We start from the raw sequence: 25404 nt of genomic DNA, 5'->3' as shown, positions 1-25404 counted from the left end.
TACAGAACTTGCTTTGGTCAATGCAGTGGATAAAATTCATAGTGCTCTTGATTCGGGTGATAATTTTATTGGTGTTTTTTTAGACCTTTCCAAAGCATTCGATACCATCGATCATGGAATTCTTCTGAGGAAATTATCACATTACGGTAATAGAGGTCTATCTCTTTCTCTCATTTCAAGTTATTTGTTTAACAGGCAGCAGTACGTTTCTTTTTCTGGAATCAATGCTGATAATCGTTCAGTTAAGTGCGGAAATCCTCAAAGGTCTATATTAGGTCCACTTCTTTGTTCTGACGTTTACTTATGGTGCTATGAACAATCTGCTTCCAAGTTGTTTTGCTACCTTTCATACAATTGTTCACTCTATTCACAATTATAATACTAGACAAGCTGGTCATTTACGTGCTTCTTTTTGTCGTAATTCAAAGAGCATGCAATGCCTCCGTTATCGATCTATTTCTTTGTGGAACAATCTTCCGATCAACTTGAAATCCTATACTTCCGTGGCTTCATTCAGGCGACATCTGAAAAATTACTATGAAAACCTTTATTGATTGTATCCGTTGTAAGGGGTGGGAGTAGGTGGTGGTGGTTGGGGGGGGGGGTAGTGTTATTTGTCTTATTTGTTAAGTTTATCTGTTATTTTGGGGGGGGTTAGGTGTTAAGAATTTCTATTTTCTTTGATGGGAGTACTCTATTCGATTAAGCCCACAAGGGTTTCTTAGTTTACTTCCTTTCACATATTTTACTTATTTGCAGTAACATTGTCTTGTTCACCTTGTATTACTATGTGTTGAAACAAATAAATCATCATGTGTAGTAGGAACTATAAGGAAAATGTAGAAGAGAAACATAATGCGTCTTACCCGGTCCAAATAGTGCTTGACCGTTTCAAATGACGGCTAAACCGTCACCTCCTCATTTATTGGATACAAAGAGACCACGAAAAACCTCGTGCCCTAATCACATCCAGCACGCATTTAGCCACCTAATCAATGGGTCATAAGAACTATAAAGACAACGTAGAAGAATACCATAATGCGTCTTGCCCAGCTCAAAGAGTGCTTGGCCAATTTAATTGACCACTTCACCATCACATCCTCGAAAAAAAAGTAACATATAAAGAAGCTATACCAATTAAATACTGTAGATTGCAATTTCTACAGTACTGTACAGTACTTTGGTAAACTGGCGGAGGATGGAGATGATGCATCGATAATGCCAATATAACACTGCTGCTGATGGATACACATCTCCACAGACATGACACTTGGAAACGTCTTCTGCCATTCTGAAGTACAGTGGGAAAATTTGGGTAACTAATAAGTAAACATCACAGATGCAAACGATCAAAACCACAAGCCCCAAAGAAAAAATATAAAGCAATTCCTTAGTGTAACAAGTGAACACTTTCTCAAAAAGGAGATTGTAAGTTCAAATTAGGCTATTGACCCAGACAGTTTCTCAAGTAGAAAGTAAAGACAACTGAAATGAGTACATTCTTTGCTCTTTTAGTCCACAAACGTTCAACCAAGGAAGATAAATTTTTGACATACATATAATAGCTGATAAATTGAGATTTTGGCCCCCTAGTATTTTCATTTCAAATGCTGTTTATTTAGCAGTGACTTTATAGTTGCAATCATGCAGATCACTATTACTCTAATTAGATCGAATGTATAAAAGTATCTGTGACTTTCAAAGCCTTAAGGTAGGATTCCATACAAACGGATTCGGATACGAAAGCGGCAAAAAAAAAAGCTCTCATTGAATTTCAACGGATGTGATTCCATCTGCACGAATGCGTTTTCGAATGCAGATATGTATGCAATAACTTTGATCGCTTAATGTAGCGATTGGATGCTAGACGCAAACGATGATAAGTTGATATGGCGTAATCATGTACACATGCAATACTATTTCGGCACCACGACCACTTGTGACTTGACAAATAAAGAAAAATGCCGCGAGGAAAACACGATTGAAGTATCTTAGAGAATGAAACACTCATCGAGCTGGTTAGGAAGCATCCGTGTCTCTATGATGTTAGACATGCTGAGCATAGGGATGCCCAGCTATGTTCTAAAGTTTGGAAGAGCATTGCCAAAGTTATGAACAGAGAAGACATTGACGGTGGGTAGGTCTGAGGCCTAACCCAACGTAATCCATTGTATTGATGCCTTGGTTAGGTCAAAATAGTCCTATTTCTATGTTTGGCGTCTGTCACAAGTGAAGGAGTAGTCCCCCACCTGGACACGTCTCAATCTGCTTAATGTTCGACACCCGAGACGAATGACATAAATAAATGACAGACTACCAAGAATTTTACGAAATGAAACATATAATTTATTTACAACTCGTCTAGACCAATGACTTTTTGGTCTCGACAAAAGAAACATACATATACCCAACCCAAAAAAATACACACTTCGGTTAGCATTCGCTAACCCAACCAACCCTTCCAAACAAATCTACTATGGGTCTGCCCTATCGCTATACTTCTCCTCTATCGCTCAAGACTTCTTCCCTATCGCTTAAGGCTTCTTCCCTATCGCTTAAGACTTCTTCCGGCTAGTACCCTGCAGGTAAGCTTCACACGGTACGGCGAGCCCCTCACACCAGCGTAGCCGTCGGGCCCCAACACTGCAACCCTATATGACAAAAGTACAACAAAACTACTCTCAGGCATGCGCCAAATGACAAACATATGGCTATACCTATATATATATATATATATATATATATATATATATATATATATATATATACCAACGAATATTGTCAAACTATGACGTCAATATAGCCCCTATCTGACGTAAAGTCAGCAAGCAACACACAACCAATATGGTGTCACTATTTACCAAATAATACCAAGAACCTCCGGGTCAACCCTTACCATGAAACAAATAATAGCTACTCAATACTATACATGATAAAAAACAAAATTAATCAATCCAACCAAAGGCACTGAGGCGAACTTTTTAATTCGTACACACTTATACGACCTAAAAACACCTTAAATGCTTTAAACGCATTTGACCCTAAACAATAACAAATTCGTATGCCTAAGCATGGATAAACATTTTACAAAACTGACTGAATTGTGAGCCATAGATCGAGGACTCTTTAAAATACAATATATTAATTTCTCCACAAACCCTACTGTGCGATCAACAATATAGATACCAATTAAATGAGTAATACGGACAAAAAATCAACTTACGGGATCGTCCTAATAATAATCCCGGATAAACTTGGTCAAACGGCCAGGGACGTAACACACAGTAACACGGCCCTTTGCGGTGCACATACACACAGAAATGTGTCCAAAATTATTTCGTCGAATTAGACAACGGATACACCCAGTAATCCTCAGGATACGCTGATATTGCTTAGGCTAAAACGCAACGGCACAAAATATCAACGTTCCCAGTCTTTAGGCTCATACAAAGAAGCCTAGGCTCATACAAAGAAGCCTGGTTAACGGCTAACACACAGAAGCCGAGGAATAAGACGGCGAAGACCGGACGGTGGTGAGACTCACACAGAATGCCTCATCCAACCACACCTCAATCCTTATATAGCGACCTTAGGTTGACCCCTGCCCTTACCCGCCAAAGCACAATCTACGAATTCCGATGGACCCGTTTCCCATTATGTACTTGCTTGGATCTACATACACTACCCGAGAAGAACCCGTCTCCCCATTGTTCACCTCCTAGAATTTGCATACATTACTCGAAAGAAGAAATGAACAATTTGCAAAGGCCTAGGCTACCCGGTGGAAATTTCCACCCACAAGGAATGCTAAAATACAATGCAGGCGTGACAGAGTCCTTTTCCAAAATGTTGTACAAAATAACGGTTTATTTTGACCGAAGGAGGTAATTATTTAATCAGTGCAGTTCACATAACTGTTAAAAACGCCTATGGTCCCCAATTTCATGCATGGTACTTTGCTTTCTCCAAAATTGTAATTGCTGATGATCGTTATTTTCTGTGCTGGTTTAGCCGACCTTAGAACAAAGCTTAGGCCCAGGTCCCACATGCTTAGTGGCATAACAAAAGACCATTTTGGTGTTATAAAACATAGTTACATTAGGAGTCATCATTTGCTCAAGACAAACACTGCAGTTTAATGTAGTTATAGTATAGGCCTTCCTCCCTAGGTGCAAACAGAACAAACATCGGGGTGCATGAAATTAGGCGACACACGAATATAGGGACATGCTGTATATATATAAAGTAAGGGCATATGTAGTTAAGACTGGTCATTATGTTCAAGTACAGTCGCTTTGTAGTTATCAGATATTTGTGTAGTGTTTAGTTACATATTTTAGGGATTGAAAAAGCAAATGTGGAAAATTACAGTCCTTGTTCATTTCTTTTCATCTTTATCAATTAGCATAATGATACACTAGAGAAACTTTGATAAAACTTCTTATGAGCTTATTTAGGGTATTTCCTTTATCATTTCAGCATCGGAGTGGAAGAAAAGGTGGCGAAACAAACGGGACACTTACATGAAGAAACGCAGAAAAGTTAAAACAAAGAATAGTGGACAGGCTGCCAAAAGGGCACAGTAATGGAACTATTTTGAGATGATGTCTTTTCTTGACCAGTTTATTGACGAAAATAAGTAATAATTTAAAATCAGTAAACTTTCTGAGATAATTAAACAATCCTCATCAAATGTCCATATCCTGGCTATATATTAATTGGAAATGATCTATTTGAAATACTGGCAAAATTAAATTTTGGGCTTGCTTGCTGAAGGAAAAATAAATTTGGCTTTAAATATCGGTAATTACTGCAGTTAATTGGGGGGGGGGGTATGATCTGATATTTAAAGGTTTCAGTTTGTGGTGTTATTGAAAAGGACTAGTACGAATGAAGCAATATGTTGAACAACACATTTGCAACATCTTAATCTCTTTCTACTACAGTACTGAGAGCAACGTTCCATCTGGGGGTGAGATATCTCTTGATGGTGAAGTGTATGGTGATTCGACTTCAATTGGAAGGTAGGCATATTCTGCTGGGGTATGTTTTTAGTTTGACGCTTCGTGCCATGAAAACACCTCGAGTCACATGGGATTCTTGCCATTCAACTGGAGCTACATTGCAAAAATACTCCTTAAATATTTCCCTGCATTGGATGGTCTCTACCTCAGATTGTTTCTTTAGTTCAGTAATTTGAGCTGTGGTTGAATCTCTTTGTTGAAGATTGTGAAGAACACATGTTGCCTTGACAATGTCGTTCACTCACCCATTCTGCTCGAACGGCAATTTTCGTTTGGGTAAACTCTCCACCGAGCAGCCAGTATACCGAAACAGTTAACAACAATCCTTCGTGCTCTTGACAATCTCATATTAAAAATTTGCTGATCGTGCGGACAACACCTCCCATGGTAGGACGGAGAATATGCTTATGCAGTGGAAACGCCTCATCACCAACAATTAGGAATTAGGTGGCGCCTTCATAACAATATGTTTGCCATCTATTGCCACCCAAACAATGTGGGAACTGCCACTTCGCCAAAAATTAGCTGCAATAAATTTCCATTTGCTACTAGTGTTTGGAACTGGCATGAAAACGATTGACAACCGATTCCATATCACCTTACAAACTTCACCAACAATATTACCAACTGTGGTGTATCCTACACGATAGTCATATGCAATGGAACGAAAAGATTCCCCAGTGGCCAGAAATGTAAAGAAAAAGGTAAGTATTGAGGAGAGTTGTCAGTCCCGATTTTTTTTAAGGAATAATGAGATTTTGAATATTGGGATTATTGAAGTGAGAAGGAATAATTGCTTTGCTTCTTTAATGGCTTTTTTCACAGTACAAGTGAAGTAGTGTCGCCTGCCCCGTCACTATCACCAGAAGAGCCAACCTTGGACTCAAGATCATCCACAAGCACATGTGATGCTGATGAAACACCCGTTAAATTTAAAACTAACAGAAGGAACAAAGAGAGACAAGAAAAGGAAAGCAGGTGAGAAAATTCGCTGAAAGACCTCATACAACAACATAAGCAACATTGGGAGGATATGGAGAAGAATATGAAGGAACCACCAGCAAAAGATGGTGATGAGTTGTGCAGAGAGAATGAAGAGGTTGTGTCCCCAATTTAGATCGTGCTAAAAAAAACTTTTTTTTAAGCCGAAAATCCGAATCTAATTCAAGTTACTATTATGCCATAGCTATCGCTACTTAAAGCGACCATTTCTACAGCATTAACATATGAATTATAGAATGCATGAAATCAATTCAATTTCAAATTTGTTATTGAAGCGAACCGCGGAATGGCAGGGGAAATTGCTGGATGGAGGGGTCCTTCGCTTCGAACTCATAAGTTATCAATGAGGATGCAAGAGTGTTCTTGCGTTGAAACAACGGCTGACATTTTATTGCAAAACTCTACAAAATGGTAAATGAAAATATACATATAAACAAATGGTTTAATAAACTTAAATGGCTCTTTACTCCTAATTAAAACTATCCTGACTCTGGGGAAAAACCTTTACTCAACCTATAAAATATGCACAGAACCTATGCTCAATCTATGACATATCGAATAACAAAAATCTATCTGTACCATAAATACTAAATCCACGTAATATTAATACAACATAGCACTCGTATACAATGTATAAAGTGTACAAAGAACAATGTAAAATGAACATAATGAAATAATCTGCATATGAATAATAAACGTTTGCCAACAGGCGAGGAATTTTAACACCTTCGTAATGGTCAGCCAAGGGCAACACATGCCAGCTGCAACACATTATAGGCCTTTTCACCTAAACTGTTCCTAGACAGCAGGACATTTCACCTCCTGAACCCACAAACTGTCAAGAGACTTGTCCCTCTGTAGCTATCCAAAATGGCTAATATTCAAGGACAAACTCTGAGACAACTCTTTTGTTACAACAGTAACAATAATGTTCAAAATACAAATACGTACACTCTTTACACTGCGAGCAGTACAATACTCAAATACAGGTACAATAAATAATCTTTAAATACAACTGAACTGTCAATTACTTTCGGTAAACTGAAACCCAACCGGTACTGTAAGTTACAGTACAGTATAATAGTACACAATACTACACACGTGCTTCAAGATACACAAGACACGCTATAAACCCGTAGAACCAAGGTCCAAATACACAACCTAACGAATGTACTTTACACAGTGAAGTACAACCTAGCCAGAGGGGCAACAATTACAACTACGATTCAATTAAATAACAGTAAGGGTACGTACAGAATTTATATTTATTAAACTCTTACTACACTGAAGTCAGCTCGCTCGCGATAAGGAAGAAGAAGAAGACTCTACGGGACGGGAAAAGAAGCTCGCGGACATCGAGACTCCATCAACGCTAGCTCGCTATATAGTATGATATGTCCGCCATCTTGGAAACCAGTGGCTTCGAGCCAGAAGCCGAACCATCCAAAACCTGAGGCATCCTGCCTCTTAAAAGGGTGACATCTCTTTATGGACTCCAGGCAGTAAAGATATAGATATTTCTGACAATTAACGATCCAGAGATAAATAAAAATGACAATACTAAAAGGGATAACGAGGCGAACCCCGGAGCTCTGCAGGGACGATGCTGCCATTAAAACGACGTATACAGAACTGAAGAAACTACACGTGCAAACAACTAACGTTACAAACTGACTATTGCAGTATATTACGTAATACATGTAAATAGGGTGCATACAACAAAATTTCACTTTACTACATTACTACATCTGTTTACTTTTTTCTTTACTTGGGTGTAGGCTACAAATCACACACAAGTGTTGTCGCATCGTCGTCTCAATTAGGAGTCCCAAAACAAGCACCTGTTTCTTTTCTAATTTCAAGCGCACCAGTTGTGCAAGTGGAGGGTAGAATCACGGTAGCGCGGGGTCGTGACCTAGGTAGACAGAAAGGCGGGAAGCCGCAAAGGACACCAGGGCTTAGTAGCTTAGTAAGTAGTTTAATAGGACACTTGAATCAATGCTGGTAGTTGTATTGGCTCCGGATCAACGTGATTGGATCGATGGCTGCCCTACTTGAATATGGTCTACAACTCAGTCCGCCTTGCACGAGACCACTGGATTCTGGCCGGCTGAGATTACATTTGGAAGACAGATGAGAACACCACTCTATCGTATTCCCCCCCCCCCCCCCTTCCAAAAGGAGTCGAAATTCGTCAAAGGTTGAAGGCAATCGTTACAGAAGATTATTCAGGCTGATCGTACTCACATGGAAACTAACGCCGAGCGGCTTAAAGATTTCGCAGATCGAAGAGCAAGTCTGGAAAGATTCACGGATGGAGACCTTGTATAGGTGTACCAGCCTGCTCTGGGCAAGGGAAGATCATGGAAAGACCCTGCTCAAATAGTAAATAGGATCAACGACATCCTGTATAGATTAAAGTTTGGTCCGAGACAGAAACTGAAAATTATACACTTCAATCGTATGCTAACATACGAAAGAACCAACATACCTCGGTGGACAACTGCTGCAAAGAACATCCTTCCTCAGGATGGAAATGATGGAGAGGGCGTTGCAGAAGAGCAATCGGAGGATAATACTTCCAAAAACAGTATCAGCGAGGTGGCGGCCACGAACAAATGTAGTGTGTCTCAGGATCGGCCTGCAGGTAATCTTTCCAACGACATGTGTGACGATAGGCCAGACCCAAATGAACACAAACACGACCGGACCGATGTGGTTGGGTGAGGGAGGGGGGGGGGGCAATAAAATGTAACGGCTCCTTTTCACGCATAGATGTCTTTCTGTTTGTTCTTTCAGATTGCGTGTTATGGCTCCAACATACAAAAGCAGAACAGCAGACAGAGGGGGCATCACACACAGAAAACAATATGTAAAATAATGTTATGTAAATCACGGGTTGTAAAAAAGTACATGGAATTATGTTAATTTTACACAGCATTCTGTAAAAGTATACATATGCATGCCATTGAGGATTACGCAAACTTATTGTAAACATCTACTAAGTCATTTTACATGATAGCGAGTAACTTTTACCAAAGCGTTAACCAAACGGAAGCAGAGTTTACATAATACAACACTACTTTGTACCAGCTTGTCGACATTTATCGTTACTAAATGTACTATAGTTACCACGGCCATACATACGTGCCAGCCGCATACCGTTACGTACTCAGTGTGCGATTACGAACTACAACGGCATGGAAAATGACGTTAGGAGACTGGGCCTGGAAGAATTGATTGAAAAATTCAAAGGTATGTTTGATATTATGTAAGTGAACGTGACAAGAACGAGATATGCTTAGAGACCCACGACTAAGTTGGGTAGACGAATGCATTTGAATCGCTTGCGTTACGTAGACCTAACGTTAAAGTAATACTATAAGTTAATATAATAGGCTAGCTGCTGTTTGTCATAGTCAACTCATAATTGTCAACGAATCCGTGTAGCCTACATACAAGTAATTTTAAACGGAATATCCTTCGGACGGACGGAGGACTTTGGTCTAGGCCTTTATTGTAACCTAGTGCATTATATTCCTATTGTACGTTAACCGTAACTTCGTATACCCTGCGAGTCACTTTTTTAAGTAGTACTAGTACGGTATACTTAGGCGATTTCAAGGCAAAACATTTTAAATAGCATCGGCATGGGCCTTTAGTTACGCTGGTACTATGTTTAATAAAGGATAAACATATATTCATGTATGCAATATATAATTACCACTTATTGCCAATTTAGCTTGTAAGTTGTAGCAAGTAGGCCGAAGCTGATGTGGACTGGTGATACTTTTAGGCCTAGTAGTAGTAGTAGTAAGTTGAGTCTCGTCTATCCGACATGCTCAGTGATTAACCTCCGCCACGTATCACGATCTTGCGCAAGGTTTATTGCTTCTTTGAAATTGTTAATATTAATGTCCTTGAATTGCGATTTTATTTTTCCAAGCAATGTAGTCACGGGCCTTCCAACTGGTTTAGCAGTATGTCTCAGTGCTTCTCTTAAAGCAACCTTTGCTGGAGCGTCCTCTTGGAGTCTTGCTACATGACCGAAAAATCTCAATCTTCTATGTGCGACTATCGATGACCAAGGTGTTTGGTTGGTTTCGTTGTAGAGCTCATCATTTGATAACCAATTATTATTGGTCCATCTAATGATGAGAATATTTCGAAGTAGTCTCCTTTGAAAAGTGTCAATTTTGCAATCGAGATCCTTCGTTGTGCCCCACAGTTCGCAATTGTACAAAAAATTACTCTTTAATAAAGTCTCAAAGATCCTAAGCTTAATTTTCCGGCTTATGTTTTTGCTTTTAAAAATGTTTGACAGTGTGTTGAAAGCACCGTTGGTTATACCAATTCTTCTGTTAATGTCTTCTTCGGTCCCCAGCAAGCTTCCAACATATTTACATTTCTTCCAACTGTCATTTCCTGTTCTTGTGATTGTAAATTTCTCAGTTTTTGTGCAATTGATTTTCAAATTTCTTACTGCCAGTTTGTCAGAGACTCGTTTTTCGATGTCTTGCAGTATATGCTGACCAGTTGATGCCCAAGAGATATCATCAGCGTATTGTTGGTCTACTGTGAAAAAAGAATTAGTGGTGGTAGTGCTGTAATCATGAACAACTAACTGCGATGGCAGGATAACTGCATCGATATCATTATCATCTGATTTCATAGAGTTGGCTAGATAAGTTACAAAAAATAGTGCACTTGCACTATCTCCTTGTGGTGAACCAATGTTAGTATTAAAAGGAAGTCCTAGTTTGCCCTCTAATTTGACGGTGTAGGAGACGTTATCGATTAGTAGTGATATCAGGTGAAGTTCGTCGTTGTCAAGAACCTGTTCTAGGTCAGTTAGCAAGGATCTTCTTTGAATTGTGTCGAACGCCTTGCTCATATCTAGCATCAATAGATTTGTAGTGTAACCTATGGATGTTATAGCTTTTTCTGCTAGCACTTTAAAAGCGAAGACAAGTTCAGCTGTGCAACGTCCTGAAGTGTAGGCAGTTTGGGTAATGGGGAGGATATGCTCATCAATTGACGGACGAATCCTCCTGGCCACACAAACCGCAAGAATTTTCCTCAGTGTTAATAATAAAATTACTGGTCTTAAGTTTTCTGGTGGACCTTTAGTCTTTCCCGGTTTTTGGATAGGAGTTAGGATTCCTTGTTTAATTTCAATTGGGAAATCTCCTGATTCGGCTATACTATTTAAGATATTTGCTATGTGTTTGTGTGTGCATGGGGCATATTTGAGATGTTCGGCTGTGACCTTGTGCCTAGGCCCAACTATAATTTAGCTATATTATGGAAGTGATCTAGCTGTTATAATTCAAAGCAATCTACACAATTGCATACAGTGGGAGTGAGTATTGTTTTAAGCATTGTTAATATGATGCATTGGTTGTTAAAGTTGCCTACATTGTCTGATGAATGTTTAATGCAAGTTCCTGTATTGACAAGGAGTCAATATAGGCCATCTGGCTTGTAGTTTCAAACGTACTTGAAGAAGTTAGAATCACAACTGATTAAATTGTGGGCATTTTCTTTAGGAATCTCAATATTTTGTGAGGTTACATGTAGATAAATGCTTATGCTCCTAGGAGGTTTTAACACAACTTCATTATGATGGGATTTTTTTTTTCTTTGTTGTTACTTAAGAAGCATCAACTTGGAATTCCATTTGCAAAAGATTTCAGAAAGACCTCAGTCATATGTGTTACTGTTTGGAGGAAGCAAAACACATCCCTAGCAGTCATTTGTGATCATCGAGAGACATGCCCTACCCCAGTAACTGCAGTGTAGCAGTCATCATAGACAGCACTCCACGTTTTCTCATCCCACGGATCAGCATATATCTAAAGTTGTTGCTTATTTGAAATTGACTTTGGGAAGAGTTGTTTATTTGTGTTTAATCTGGAATACCTTAAGGCATGCGCAAACAACAAAGACCAAGAAGATGCACTGTAGCAATTGAAAATGTTGGCACGTTTGAGTTGACTTAATTCCACAAGACAATACTTTTATAGCCTAAATTGTTCATTTTACATTTAATGGGATATAATATATGAAGCTCTGGAATAGGAAAGTAGTAGGGTGTTTAATTGCTAAAATCGCACATTCTGAATTGGTTTGAGTTGTCATTGATTTTTGTTCTCTGTTAAATGTACCTTTCTGCTATGAGCGATTCAAACATGGATCCATATATTGTTTACCTAATTACTAGGTAATAATTACCTTAAAACCTGTGAAAATATTTACTGAACGGTTGCTATGTAAACTTCTCTTGCAAAATTTTACATAACAGTATTGTATTTGCGTTACATAATAAACGTGTAAAAGTTTACAAACCAGCAGTTAAGTAATTTTTACTTAAATTTTTAGTGTTCTTATTTGACATGAAAATTAAGTAAAATTTTACTTAACCTGTGTAAAACGTTGTCTGAGCGCAGACCTAAGAGGGCCTCATCAATTTTTCCACGGAATTTCGATGTCGAGAATGTGGGTTGCAGCTCGTTGCGACAGAAACCCTTAGCAGGCATGCGAAAGAAAAACACCAGAGAAGGAGATGGCAGTGTGAAGACTGGTCTTTTGTCACTAACAGGAAAGGGGACCTCCATCGACATATAAACCGGGTTCACCGCCCCAGACAAGTTGCAAGTCAAACACTCCAAGTCAGGTCCTCCCTGATCGTAGGAAGAGAGAGAGACTTCACGACCGAATTTAAAAGAGAGAGATGCCGCAGTAGACGAACCCTGTAGCCAGGTCGAGAATGATGTCCCTGTCTATTGGGGTACTTACCACCTCGACTCCATGCATTGAGCCTGAAGACATGACAGAAACCTCGGTCGTGGAGGAAATCAAGAGAGCAGAGAAGGAGGTCAACGACCTGTGCTTTGATAAGGATGAAAGTAGTTATGGTTACTGAATCAACGATGACGGGACGATGTTTTAGAGGACAACCAGTGTGCTGACATTCCCATTTTTTCCCATTTACTGGAGAAGGATATAAGGTGTATATTTAGACAGCAGACAGAAAGATTTTGTTTTAAGGTTTAAAAAAGAAGGAAAAAAGACGAGAGATAACCAAAATACGGGACGCATTTTAGTAAGGGTGTCGTGAAGCGCCGTAATAAAACCCATGATTTTGACTTACTGATGTTAAGATTCTGTTTTTGTTTCTGTGCTGATATCCTGTTTAACACCACTTTTTTGTAGTAGTAGTGTTGTCTTGATTGGCGAACGCGGCAACCTACCTAGCCCAGGTTCCATTTGCGGCGTCCCGCCTTTCTGTCTGCCTGGATCACGACCCCGCGCTACCGTGATTTCAGAGAAATCTCTACTTGCCAACTGGTGCGCTTGAAAGTAGAAGAGAAACAGGTGCTTGTTTCGTGACTCCTTATTGAGACGACGATGCGACAATACGTGTGTGTTAATAGTAGCCTTCACCCAAGTAAAGAAGAAGAAAGCAGAGTGTTGCACGGTAAAGGGTAACCATTTACGCACATAGTGTAACGCCAATGACGCACTCAGGGTTTATGCCGAGTACGCACCAAGTGTAACGACAGTGACGCACGAAAAGATTACGCCGGTTACGCAACAACTGTAAAGACAGTGACGCACGAAGAGTTTACGCCGGTTACGTGCCAAGTGTAACGCCAGTGATGCCGCCGGTATTGTTTTAAGTGGTACGCCATTGACGCACGAAGCTTCGCAGGTTACGCACAGAAGGTGACGCACGAAGAGTTAACGCCGGTTACGCAAGTGCCCCATCAATTCTAAGCAGCTTCATCTTCATTTAAAATAATATCTGCTTTTTGCATGTTATTATATAAGTCAGTGTTCGCCTTGAACTTATCATTGAAAATAAACGCCTCAACTAAGGTATGACAGTGAAATTTAACGATTCTGTTTTTTCATCTTCTGTGAGATTCTGTCCTTATTAAGACTTGCGTTCTCTGAGTAATTCCATTAGTTAGAAGATCCTGACGGACTCAATGTGACGTTAAATTTGGTTAGAGTGAAGTATCTTTTAACTAATAGACTCTCAATGCAATAGAGAGGAAATATCCGACCCGTGGGGTCACTCAAATCATGAAGATGGAATCCAGAGTAAAAGTGGCTGCTGATAGACGAATATGCTGACCATCGATCCAGTGTTGGATCTGATCTGGTTCTTCCAACCAATGTCCTTACAATTCAAGCCGAGATGAGAACCAGGAATTTGGAGGGTCAAACGTAACCACTTCGAGCTACCAACCCGTTTAGCGATGTTCACAGCCCAGGGTATCATTTTTCCATTGACATTAGAGAATACAGAAGTGACCCCACGGACTCAAATAGCGTAAGGGCAACGCAGTACCCCATTATTCCGCAGACGGAGGGATTCCGCTTCATGACGAATGAAGAGAAGCACAATCCGTCCTAGCAGATCTAACTGCTAGTCGCAGGAGAAGTTATCATGTTTTAGTGGATGCCCTATCCTAGCGATTTGATCCAAGACGACAAACCCAGCTGAAACGTAGCCTATACAACTAAGGAATCGTACCAGAGCAAAGGGAAAGACGATACCCCAGTTGGTTGGTTCTAAATAGTTACGATTGACCCTCCGCATTCCTGGTTCTCATCTCAGCTGCGTAACCGACTCCCTGCGTAACCGGTGAAGCTTCGTGCGTCACTGGCGGTACACTAAGACGTTCTTTATCTCACCCTATCACACGGGAATTAAGAGCATAAGATTGACCTGTCAACAACACTTTACATAGCCTTCGCTAAACAGATAACCTCCTTGTCACACGACAAGTCGAACTGCCCCCTGCTACCCCTAAGTAGGCCTGCCTGTACGATTCCTCGACTCCCTGAACTCGCTCTTGGGTCCAAAATCCCGGTCCTAAAATTGCCAATCCAACAGTACTCCCAAACCTTGGCGTATATTTACTCCTCGGATTCAGAGCTCCCTAAGTCTGAACTTAGTAAAACAAAATGGTTACCTCTTACCGTGCAACACCCTGCATTCTTTTTCTTTACTTGGGTGTAGGCTACAAATCACTCACAAGTGTTGTCGCATCGTCGTCTCAATAAGGAGTCCCAAAACAAGCACCTGTTTCTTTTCTAATTTCAAGCGCACCAGTTGTGCAAGTGGAGGGTACAATCACGGTAGCACGGGGTCGTGACCCAGGTAGACAGAAAGGCGGAAGCCGCATCGGAAACCCGGCTAAGTAGCCGCGGTAGCCCATCAAAACAAAACTACTGCAAAAACAAATACAAGAAGAAGGTCGGGTTAAACAGGACATCAGCACAGAAACGAAAAAAAAAAAAAAATCTGAACATCACTGAGACAAATCACAGTTTTGTTTCGGCTCTAAATATTTACACTCGTTCGCTACGGTACATTACTTCAGCTCACATGTTTGTTCTGTAGAATAGTTTATATGGAACATCAATTGTTTCAAATGACCTGTACTTTTAGATCAAACATAGAGTCTTCAGGGCACTTAAATATGTTATTCTGTTCAACACATTTCACACTGTCACAAATTCAGTTCATCTTATTTCAGATATTGGGTTTTGATTTTGGAATAATATTAGAGTGTTCGATGGTTTATTGTATGTTTAGTTGACCAATAGCTCCCGGTTGTAATAAAACGTTACCGGGAAACGCTGTTTGCATTGTGCACAGCGCAGCACTTTCAACAACTAAGAAACATATTAACCGGTATTTTTGGCATATTCAAGGACAGATGTAGTGCAAGAAGGTACCAAAAACGCACAGAGATGAAATGGCGCACCAATGTTCTGATGTGCCCAGCTAGGTTCGATGCGCTGAAGGTGATAATTTCACCAGAGGCCCCAAAATGAGATCAAGTTTCGCGTCGTTTTCAGCGCTGTCGATCGGACTACTGAGTCGTAGCAATGTATACCCAATCTTCTAAATCATGAACAATAAAATATAGATAAGCTCAATATGTAGAAAAAGTAAAGTTTGTCCTCTCAGCTACAAAATCGAGAAGATACTCTAAAGGTATGTAGAAAACATATCACCCTGCATTATCTGTAATACCCAGCGGGATAAATGAAGACATCATCTCCGGTTTGTGATAAATAAGTCGATAAAGTAAGAACATAACTTTATTACATATTTGTAGACATGATTCACCTTAGACTTGAAATATGGGTTTAAAGCAACCGAACGTTTTTAACAGTTAGGCTATTTATACGTTTCATGATTTCCGTTGATACAGCTATGCCAGTTGCTGTGGCAACTGTTTTCATGGTAATGGCTAATTTCCCGATTTGCTGCTCTCGGGGGCTACCCATGGTAGGGTACCGCAGGGTAGATGTTCATGACCGAGTGGGAGCTCAAATCGTGTGTGTGTGTGTCGGATGGGCGCGTTTCGGTGTGCGCCTTCTTGTATGTGTCGAATTTTGTGTCAAAGCGCATCCTGAACGGTTGAGCCGATTCCCTTCAAACTTCAGCTACATTAAAATTGAAGCTTTACGGTCTTGTTCAAGGCCCTCTCACACGACTTTACAACTTAACCCTGGTCACTGGTAATTTGTCACACCCACACACCAAAGTGTGTACAATTCAATCAATCTCTCTTGGGCACCACAGTACACCACATCTACATGTAGCCCGGGGTCTTCCCATAGGGTGCAGCTACAAACCGGCGCAAACAATTTTACTTACAAGTTACCTCGCATGTCCCCATTTACACACCTGGGTGAAGAGAGACAATGGAGATAAGATGACTTGCCCAAGGACACTACGTAATGATCTGACTAGGGCTCGAACCTAAAAATACTTAGATCACAAGACTTAAGCACTTGAACATAACATTAACAGTCCTCTACAGTCTGAGCATCTAAATGATCGTTCCTCAATTGTTTGAAAATAACTTCGAAGATCAGATTCTCTCAAAAAATATGGTATCCATTCCTTAATTGTTTCAGCAAATTATAACATTCAGATATTTTTGGGCCGAAACTGATAACCTTATTTGAATAAAGATTTACACTGGGGTAATGGAACTTTAATTACTCCAACTATATAGCATCATTCGTATTTGATCTTACTACTAAGATGGTCACAACATTGTTACAATACCATGTAGATAGATACACAAGAGCTCTCAAAGGTTCAACAGTGTTTTGTTATCTATTAACACTTTTGCAACCACTTTGCAACCACTTTGCAACCACTTCGCAACCACTTCGCAACCACATATTACACACCCTGGGCCATTGCTTTCTCGATTCGTTTTCAATACGAGGCCAGGGGGAAAAAATGTTCGAGAGCAGAGCCAAGAAAACCTAAATCTCACTAATATAAATTGAAGAATGTACATGTTATAGACCGATAGTTTCACACCTAAGGCATTAAGGGTCCTTTAACTCGCCTAGTGCAAATCTTTTGGCCCGTTTGTTCAAACTTGTTGGTTCCGATGCCGAAGGCAAAAGTAAATCTTCATTCAACTTCAGATTTGGTACGTATTTGTGATGTTTCCAAACCATCACGGCCCACGGGACAATATCGCAGGGATGTAAGTGCAGCCCTAAAATGAAACTGGAAAACTATTCGGAGATCCCGAGTGAATGCCGTCCCGGGGGAGGGGTCAAAGGGGAGGGGCCTATGGAAAATTTGTAATAATTACAGTCCCCTTGAGGCACCCAAACAAAATGGTGGCAATTATTTATTATTTTATCGTACATCTTCTGAAATATGTCAAAAACTACTCATTTCAGTGCAAATTTTGTTTGAACTGTCTCAGTTTGTAATGCTACTGGTAGATGCAACAGGACGCATAAACATGGCTGGAAGAACAGTATTTGTCTTTTGTATGTTGGTTCTTTCTCGGTGTTTATTCTCCATACTGTGCGCTACCAAATCTTTCTTCCCACCACTGCTGTAATTTATATCACAGTTGCACAGTTGCACATTTTACATCTTGCACAGCCTGGTTTGTCAATCTTCCTCATGTTATCACTGAGAAATGTCTCATTGTTATCTTTCATCCATTTCTAGATCCATCTGTTCTTTATCCCATGATCCACCTTACGAATTTCTGCTGTTCTATCAAGCTCCATTTTTTGGAACTATCGATGTTCAATTACTAGTACTACTGTTATGCTTACACTCACACCAGTAACACTGCACACAGTAAGTAGTAGCGATAACACATCCTACTCCTAGCTCTAACTACTTACACACTATCGTTATGTTAGGCTACGTCAAAAGTATTAGCGCAAACACATCCTACTCCTAGTTCTGACTACTTACACACTATCGTTTTGTTAGGCTAGCTCAAAGTTAAGAATGCGACGCAGCGAGCTCCGGAATAAAAATCAGTCTCACATTCGAATGCGATAATGATTAGCGACTATCATACGCGTATCCCGTAGATTTCCGCCGCTCACAAATATCACAAGCGTTAATTCCGAAACGTGTGTCCAGCACCAGCAGATACTAATTAGCAGTCCAATCAACGTGAATGAGGCAAGGTTTTTCAACGAGAGAAATGAGCTTTGGCGATTTGAAGTTCGCACGTACGCAACGATGTTCACATGGCACAATGTTGTACAGTGCAATGCGATGTGTAACAGGAAATAGAATTTTGGTTGATCACTGAGTGAAAAATTGAAGTTAGCTTGCTGCAGCCGGCATTTATACCGCGTTGTGTGTTTGATATTCGTACAATTTTGTGAAAAATGTATTGGAATTAAAAAAATGGATTTCCGTATAAATACGGAAGACTTACATCCTGTAATATGGAAGGCAAATCATGCGATCTTCATATTATACGCTGGGATGACTGTCAACCCTTACCTAAGAACAAGGAAACTAAAAAGATAATTGGTTTCAATGTCTAAACATATTCATAGTGTGGTAAACTTTACATGGTAATATGCATGAACTTGTGCACACCAAATGACTATATATTGAATATTGCAGCAACATATTAAGGAAGGTATCAGGAATCGGTTATCATGTTAATAAAGCATATTTAGTGAATTTTGTTAATTCCAATAAATTTCCACACAATTGTACGAATATCAAACACACAACGCGGCATAAATTCCCGCTGCAGCAAGCTCACTTCAATTTTTCACTCAGTGATCAACCACAATTGGCGCCTGAATGATCCCCAAACTATTCCACCCAAACAAACTGACTCAAAAATATGAAACCCTAATATGTGGGCCCAACAATTCGGACCAAAAGAATGTGTACCAAAATGTATCTGGGATGAAAATAAAATTCTGGGCCCACCTGCCTACAAATACGCCCAGACGTTTATGGGGCATATATAGACAGCCATTCAACATTGAGGCCTACGTGTACCAGCTACTCATCCATCACTGTATCCCAAATTTGGATACAATCCGATTTATGGATGTGGATTTTTTCAATTTTACGATATTGGGTCCAATCAAATTCTGCGCATAACAGAAACAAATGAAAACTTATACACTAAATGCTGCTTTCTGAGGCATATTGACGCTATAACATGATTTCTATAAGTAGCTCTAAACGCAAAGTTTTGCTAATGGTTTTGAGGTTTCATGTGAAATTCATTAAGGCGCGGGTGAGGTGGGGTTGGGGTGGTGACCAGTAGCAGGGGTACATCCCTTCCCATGTGAATTAAAAATGACTTTTATGGTTTAATTAGTTTAGTGACTGTTTATCTCTATCAAGGATCTCATATGTGCCACATCTGGCCAATATTTGTTTTAGAAACTTAAAATAATAAAAATGGTCATACAATTAAGTAGATAAATTGATAATTCAAACTTCCAGTCTCCACGGGGATTCGAACCGGTGCCAATATATATATATATATATATATATATATATATATATATATATATATATATATATATATATATATATATATATATATATATATACACTGAAAACTTAAATTGGTTCACCGACTAACCTAACGTTAGTCCATCTGGTGCCTCTCCCGACTAACATAGCCTTAGTCAGTTGCTATACCGACTAATTTATTTCTTAGTCAGTTGGATTTCTTAGTCGGTCATCTTAGTCCGTCAGCTTAGTCGATCAACAATTTCTTAGTAGGTAAATGCATATTAGTCAGTTACATTAGTTGGTGACATTAGTCGGTCTTTACCGACTAATTTATATGAGCCACCGACTAGTTTATAGCAGGTTTTACATTAGTCAGGATGGTGCCTCTCCCGACTAACCTTTCTTAGTCGGTATCGACTGACTAGTTGCACTGACTAGAATCACTGAAAGAATTAAACCCGACTAGTTTCACTGACTAGCATCACTGAAAGAAAAGAGAGCAGAAGAAACACAAATAATGTGTACGTTGGCAGTATTTATTTCTGATAAAACTTCTGATGTCTACAAAGGCTGACTTTCGACAGATAGAGAAGAAATCACTGTGAACAAAAATCTGATTTTATTCCAACAAAGTTAAGACAAGTTAATGGATCAAACATGAATCGCAAAAGTATAGCACTGCACAATAATGCAAAGTTGAATCTTGGGCAAGGGTTCCTCATGACTTTCGTTTTAAAGTGGTACCCCAAATCGACACCAGTTAAGTCTTCACGAACAAAGAGTGTTTCTCTTAACTACAAATGGCCTCCCACTTGTCTCCAGGAAGCCAAAATCTGCACCATTATTGACCTGCGAACAGAAAATATGATATACGTGTAAGCACAGATACAGATATAGCACATGATAACTCACATTATCATAAACATACATTTACATTATAATTTTATAACATATTGGGAGGTATACATTTAAATCTAGGTCCCTCAAATTATAAGCCAGGAATAGCAGCTTTACCAAATAATTATTAGCTTTGCACAGCATAACACCAAGTTATTTTTCAAAGCTTAATAATTATGTTAATCATGTTAATAATGATCCCAATAGACCGGGAGCCCAGAGGGTTTGGTTAGCTGGGAAGGTAACCAATTGCCTTGTACATCACAAGTTCACAGTGCATTCCTGTATATGAATTATGAAACCAGACGACTGGCAAACCGACTGTGGTGGGTGTGGCTGAGAGAGCAATTTTAAAGTCACCAGGTAGCTACAGTAACCTAGATCAGTTTTCATGGTAACACATCAAAGTAAGTACAATGTGTCAGGTATGGCCCCAAGAGCAACAAATGGCCATTGCCAGTAATTATTGGTGGTGGGGTACCCCTGCCAGTAGACCCCCAATATGCCCATCCCCTCATTGACCTAGGTGAGCTCATGATTTGACCAGTTGAAACCTACAGGAAAATGATAGGTATCACTTCATATGTAAGGGATGGGTATTTCCAGTCATTTACATTGGTGGGGTAACCCTGCCAGTAGACCCCCAAAATGCCCATCCCCCATTGACCTAGATTAGCTCATGAGGTAACCAGTTGAAAACTACTGTAAAATGATTGGCAGGACTCTATATGTAAGGGATGGGCATTTCCAGTAATTTATATTAGTGGGGTACCCCTGCCAGTAGACCCCCAAAATGCCCCCCCCCCCTCATTGATCTAGGTCAGCTCATGATTTAACCAGTTGAAAACTACTGGAAAATGATTGACAGGATTCTATATGTAAGGGATGGGCGAACTCTGGCAGTGGTGGCCCACCAATATAAAATACTAGAAATGCCCATCCTTACATATGAAGTGATACCTATCATTTTCCTGTAGGTTTCAACTGGTCAAATCATGAGCTCACCTAGGTCAATGAGGGGATGGGCATATTGGGGGTCTACTGGCAGGGGTACCCCACCAATAAAAATTACTGGCAATGCCCATCCCTTGTATCTGAAGTCCTAACCAACATTTTCCAGTAGGTTTCAAGTGGTTACCTCATGAGCTGACCTAGGTCAGCCGTGAGGGGTCAACTGTTGATCACTGGCAGGGGTACCCCACCACCAATAATAACTGGCGATGGTCATTTGTTGCTCTTGGGGCCATACCTGACACATTGTTCTTACTTTGATGTGGTTACCATGAAAGCTGATCTAGGTTAGCTATTAGGTGACTTTAAAATTGCTCTCCAGCCACATCCACCACAGTCGGTTTGCCAGTCGTCAGGTTTCATATACAGGAATGCATTGTGAACATTGTGATGTACAAGGCAATTGGTTACCTTCCCAGCTAACCAAACCCTCTGGACTCCCGCTCTACAGATCAGTGAAAATTTGACCAAACTTATGAAGCTTGTACGTAATTGATATACTAGACTGTTTTTTTTTTTAAACAGGTTATGAAAAGTATCTTTAATATCATTAAACAGTTGGGTACAATAGTTAAACTCACTCTTCCATCTTTTTTCTCTATGGTACTTGTTCCTTTGCTTTTTGGACTCTTGTATAAACTCTTTTGTTCTGCGTAGGGTACCAATATATCATCTTAAAACATGTCTTTAAGCCATATATAACACAGTTCTCCTCTTCTGTTGTTGCCTCCACACTGGTGTCGTACATCACAGGAAACCTCACACTTGACTTAGATATTTGGCTTTTCAATTCCTGCTGGAAAAAAGAAACAGCAAACTAGCAAAGTATTCATCATTTGAAGAAAATGAAATTAAGTTGTCACCACAAAGTTATGTGAGATTTGCTTCCACTATAGTCTCAAAAAACAATCCCAAAGTTTGAAGCAGACTGTATAAAGCTGAAAATTTGAACGAGAGTGTCATCACCATTGCAACCAGAATCAAATGCCCAGAATACAGAGATAATAAAACATGGGCTAAATCTTTGTTTGTTTTTATGATCTTTAAAAATATAAAATTTTAGAAACAGAAATGCACTGAGCCAACTTATTTATAGGCCTAATCGTTTTTAGTTGTTATTTTGCTTGCTCACATAACAAGCCTGTTTAGACCTAGGCTAGAGGAGAATCAGTACTTTGTTACACTAAGTTTGTCTTTCGGTCGTTTTGATTTAGTCTTACTAGTACTACTAAAGTATATAATGGACCGGCGAATACTAGAGAATACCCAGAGTTTTAGCAACTGCGTTAAACTGTATCATCTGATCTATTATTTACGTCAATGAGTTTCATTCAATCTAGGATCAAAAAGAGAAAATTAATTAATCTTAACCTTTAAACTTTGCTACTAAACAGATATGCTTGAATTACAAGTAAATGTTAAAAAAAACATCATAATCTACGAATCGATGCATATACATATACATAAACAATATAATTTGAATTCGCGCAAGTGAACCCTGCACTACATTGGACAGAAAAAAAAACGTGCAATTAGACCAAACTAAACATACTAAATTTTCCGTTACTTCTACATAAAATATCAATACAAATACAACAACTTACTCTTTTGGCAGTATACTAAACGCACATGTTATAATAACTTCAGACTATCAAGCTTTCCTGAGAAAAAACGGTTAATACTTCTTACAGTAAACAAGTCGACCGTGAAGGAATGTCGCAATTGTCCGGCGTGACCGGAAATTAAATACTAAAAAATGATAAATGAAAAGGTTAAACAGAACTGAAGCGTGCATCCTGACTGCTCGCAACATATAATACCGTTGACTAGCCAACATAATTTGTTCAGCCTACTGTGACTGTACGTTTGAAGGTCTAGCCTTGCCTATTCAATATCACAAAGCCTACCCATTTAGATTCACATGGGAAATTACAGGAAATCTTTACCAAATGAGTGTAGACTTCAAATAAACTATTGAGACTTATAGTTCCAGCATTTGTTTGGGAATAAATTAGAAGATTATGTGCCACTGTTCAATCTAGACCAATACACACATAACACATTGTTAATTGTTGTTTAGAATGCACACTTTAGTGTTGAGAAAGCACTGCAGTACCCAGTAGAAGCCTATAGGCTACTCACTGTCATTGCACTTGTGTATTGCGAAACGCCAGCGTGGCAACGGTAGCGTTACACTAACCATAATACAGTACTAGTGCCAGTGGCCTAACAATTAACTTTAATTTTACCTTCAAGTTAAAGGAATAACAGGTAGACCGATGATGGCAGTTAATACCTCCATTCTTCTAAAGACCTTCTTGGGTGATTTACGGTTGAAAGTTGCTTAGAGTGATCGTATGAAACTATGCCAAGTCCAGCAAGCTGCCGTTGCCTCCCGGTTTCCAATTTGAAGTGAATCGAATTGGGTTAAAATACATTAGTCCGTCGACACCGACTAAGCTACGATTATGGCGTAAATCGGGTGTCCGTATCGTTCTTAGTCCATGGGTTAAAATACCTTAGTCCGTCGCCATCGACTAAGTTGCGATTAAATATTCCTTAGTCAGTGTAAACTGACTAAGAAGCAGTGATGAAACGAAGATTTTTGCTAGTTCGTGTGCATTGACTAACGTTACAGACTAATTTAACGTTAGTCCGTTGCAATATTGACTAGTTAATTTTTTCAGTGTATATATATATATATATATATATACACAAAGATCCGGGGTTAAATTCCTACCTTCGCCTGATGAGTCCCAAAAGGAACGAAACCGGTCGTGAAGTGGAATTTTCTGGTGTGTTATTCTTTATTGATTTACTATATATCTGTCATACCACTTGCTCCCATTCAACACACACACACCCACACACATACATATATATATATATATATATATAGATATATATATACATATACATATACATATATATATATATATATATATATATATATTTATATATATATATATAGAGAGAGAGAGAGTTGGTTGGTTGGCGTCTATCTTGGCGCAGATTGCTCTATGTCCGGAGGACAGACCGGAATATATGTTGCGACAAGTTGATACTAGTGGAACACTAGTTGTTGTAACTCGGAGTTTCACGCGTTGAGCGATCATCAGATAACTCTTGCTACTTACATGAGTTGTCTGATGATCGCTCAACGGGTGAAACTCTGAGTAACAACTAATAGTGTTCCACTAGTCTCAACATATATATATATATATATATATATATATATATATATATATATATATATATATATATATATATATATATATATATATATATACTTAATTCGTACATATTTTTAATATGATAGGATTGCTACTTACATATTACTGATAGATCGTACACAGGATCCTGTTTTTCTCCATTTAATGAACAGACATATCGGCCATTGTCCGAAGATACGACGTCTGTGATAGTAAAGCTCGTTATTCCGTCGGATATATTAAACAACAAAAGAGGTGTTCTGGAATTACTCTCTGTAATGGCAGAACGTCTGGCAAAAACAACGTTGGTATTGTGTCGTAATTCTAAACGTCCAAAGCCATTATATCTGAAACTAAAATTAAGACGAATGACACCGCCTTCAGCAATATATACCTTAGAAATCGCTGAAACGAAAAAACATTAGAAATATTTGTTAAATGATACAGT

At 39.2% G+C, this 25404-nt stretch overlaps 1 protein-coding gene and 1 long non-coding RNA gene across 9 annotated transcripts in view; both read right to left on the bottom strand.

Annotated features, from left to right (window-relative positions):
• Nucleotides 1-5469: 5469 nt before the first annotated feature.
• LOC139976793 (uncharacterized) overlaps nucleotides 5470-25404 on the bottom strand; it is a 46092-nt gene continuing 26157 nt past the window's right edge. Inside the window, exons 3-5 of one of the 8 annotated variants that reach the window (XR_011796258.1) lie at nucleotides 25077-25361; nucleotides 9751-10601; nucleotides 5470-9253 (exon numbers count right to left, since the gene is read on the bottom strand). Coding sequence is in view for 2 of the 8 variants with exons in the window: in XM_071985578.1 (XP_071841679.1) it covers nucleotides 9856-10929 (1074 nt within the window). In the remaining 6 variants the exon portion in view is untranslated. Of the gene's footprint in view, nucleotides 15273-15793; nucleotides 17928-25076; nucleotides 25362-25404 lie in introns of those variants that run through there. The other 7 variants (XR_011796261.1, XR_011796260.1, XR_011796259.1 and 4 more) reach the window with 7 other exon arrangements.
• Nucleotides 19929-24607, bottom strand: LOC139976800 (uncharacterized). The gene is made up of 3 exons (XR_011796273.1): nucleotides 23349-24607; nucleotides 22326-22540; nucleotides 19929-20685 (listed from the first exon to the last, which is right to left on the bottom strand). It is a non-coding gene; the product is annotated as an uncharacterized lncRNA (long non-coding RNA).

This window comes from Apostichopus japonicus, chromosome 12 (genome assembly GCF_037975245.1).
Source record: "Apostichopus japonicus isolate 1M-3 chromosome 12, ASM3797524v1, whole genome shotgun sequence".
NCBI lineage: Eukaryota > Metazoa > Echinodermata > Holothuroidea > Aspidochirotida > Stichopodidae > Apostichopus > Apostichopus japonicus.
The sequence above is the reverse complement of the archived record's forward strand: the minus strand, read 5'-3'. Positions and strand labels throughout refer to the sequence as shown.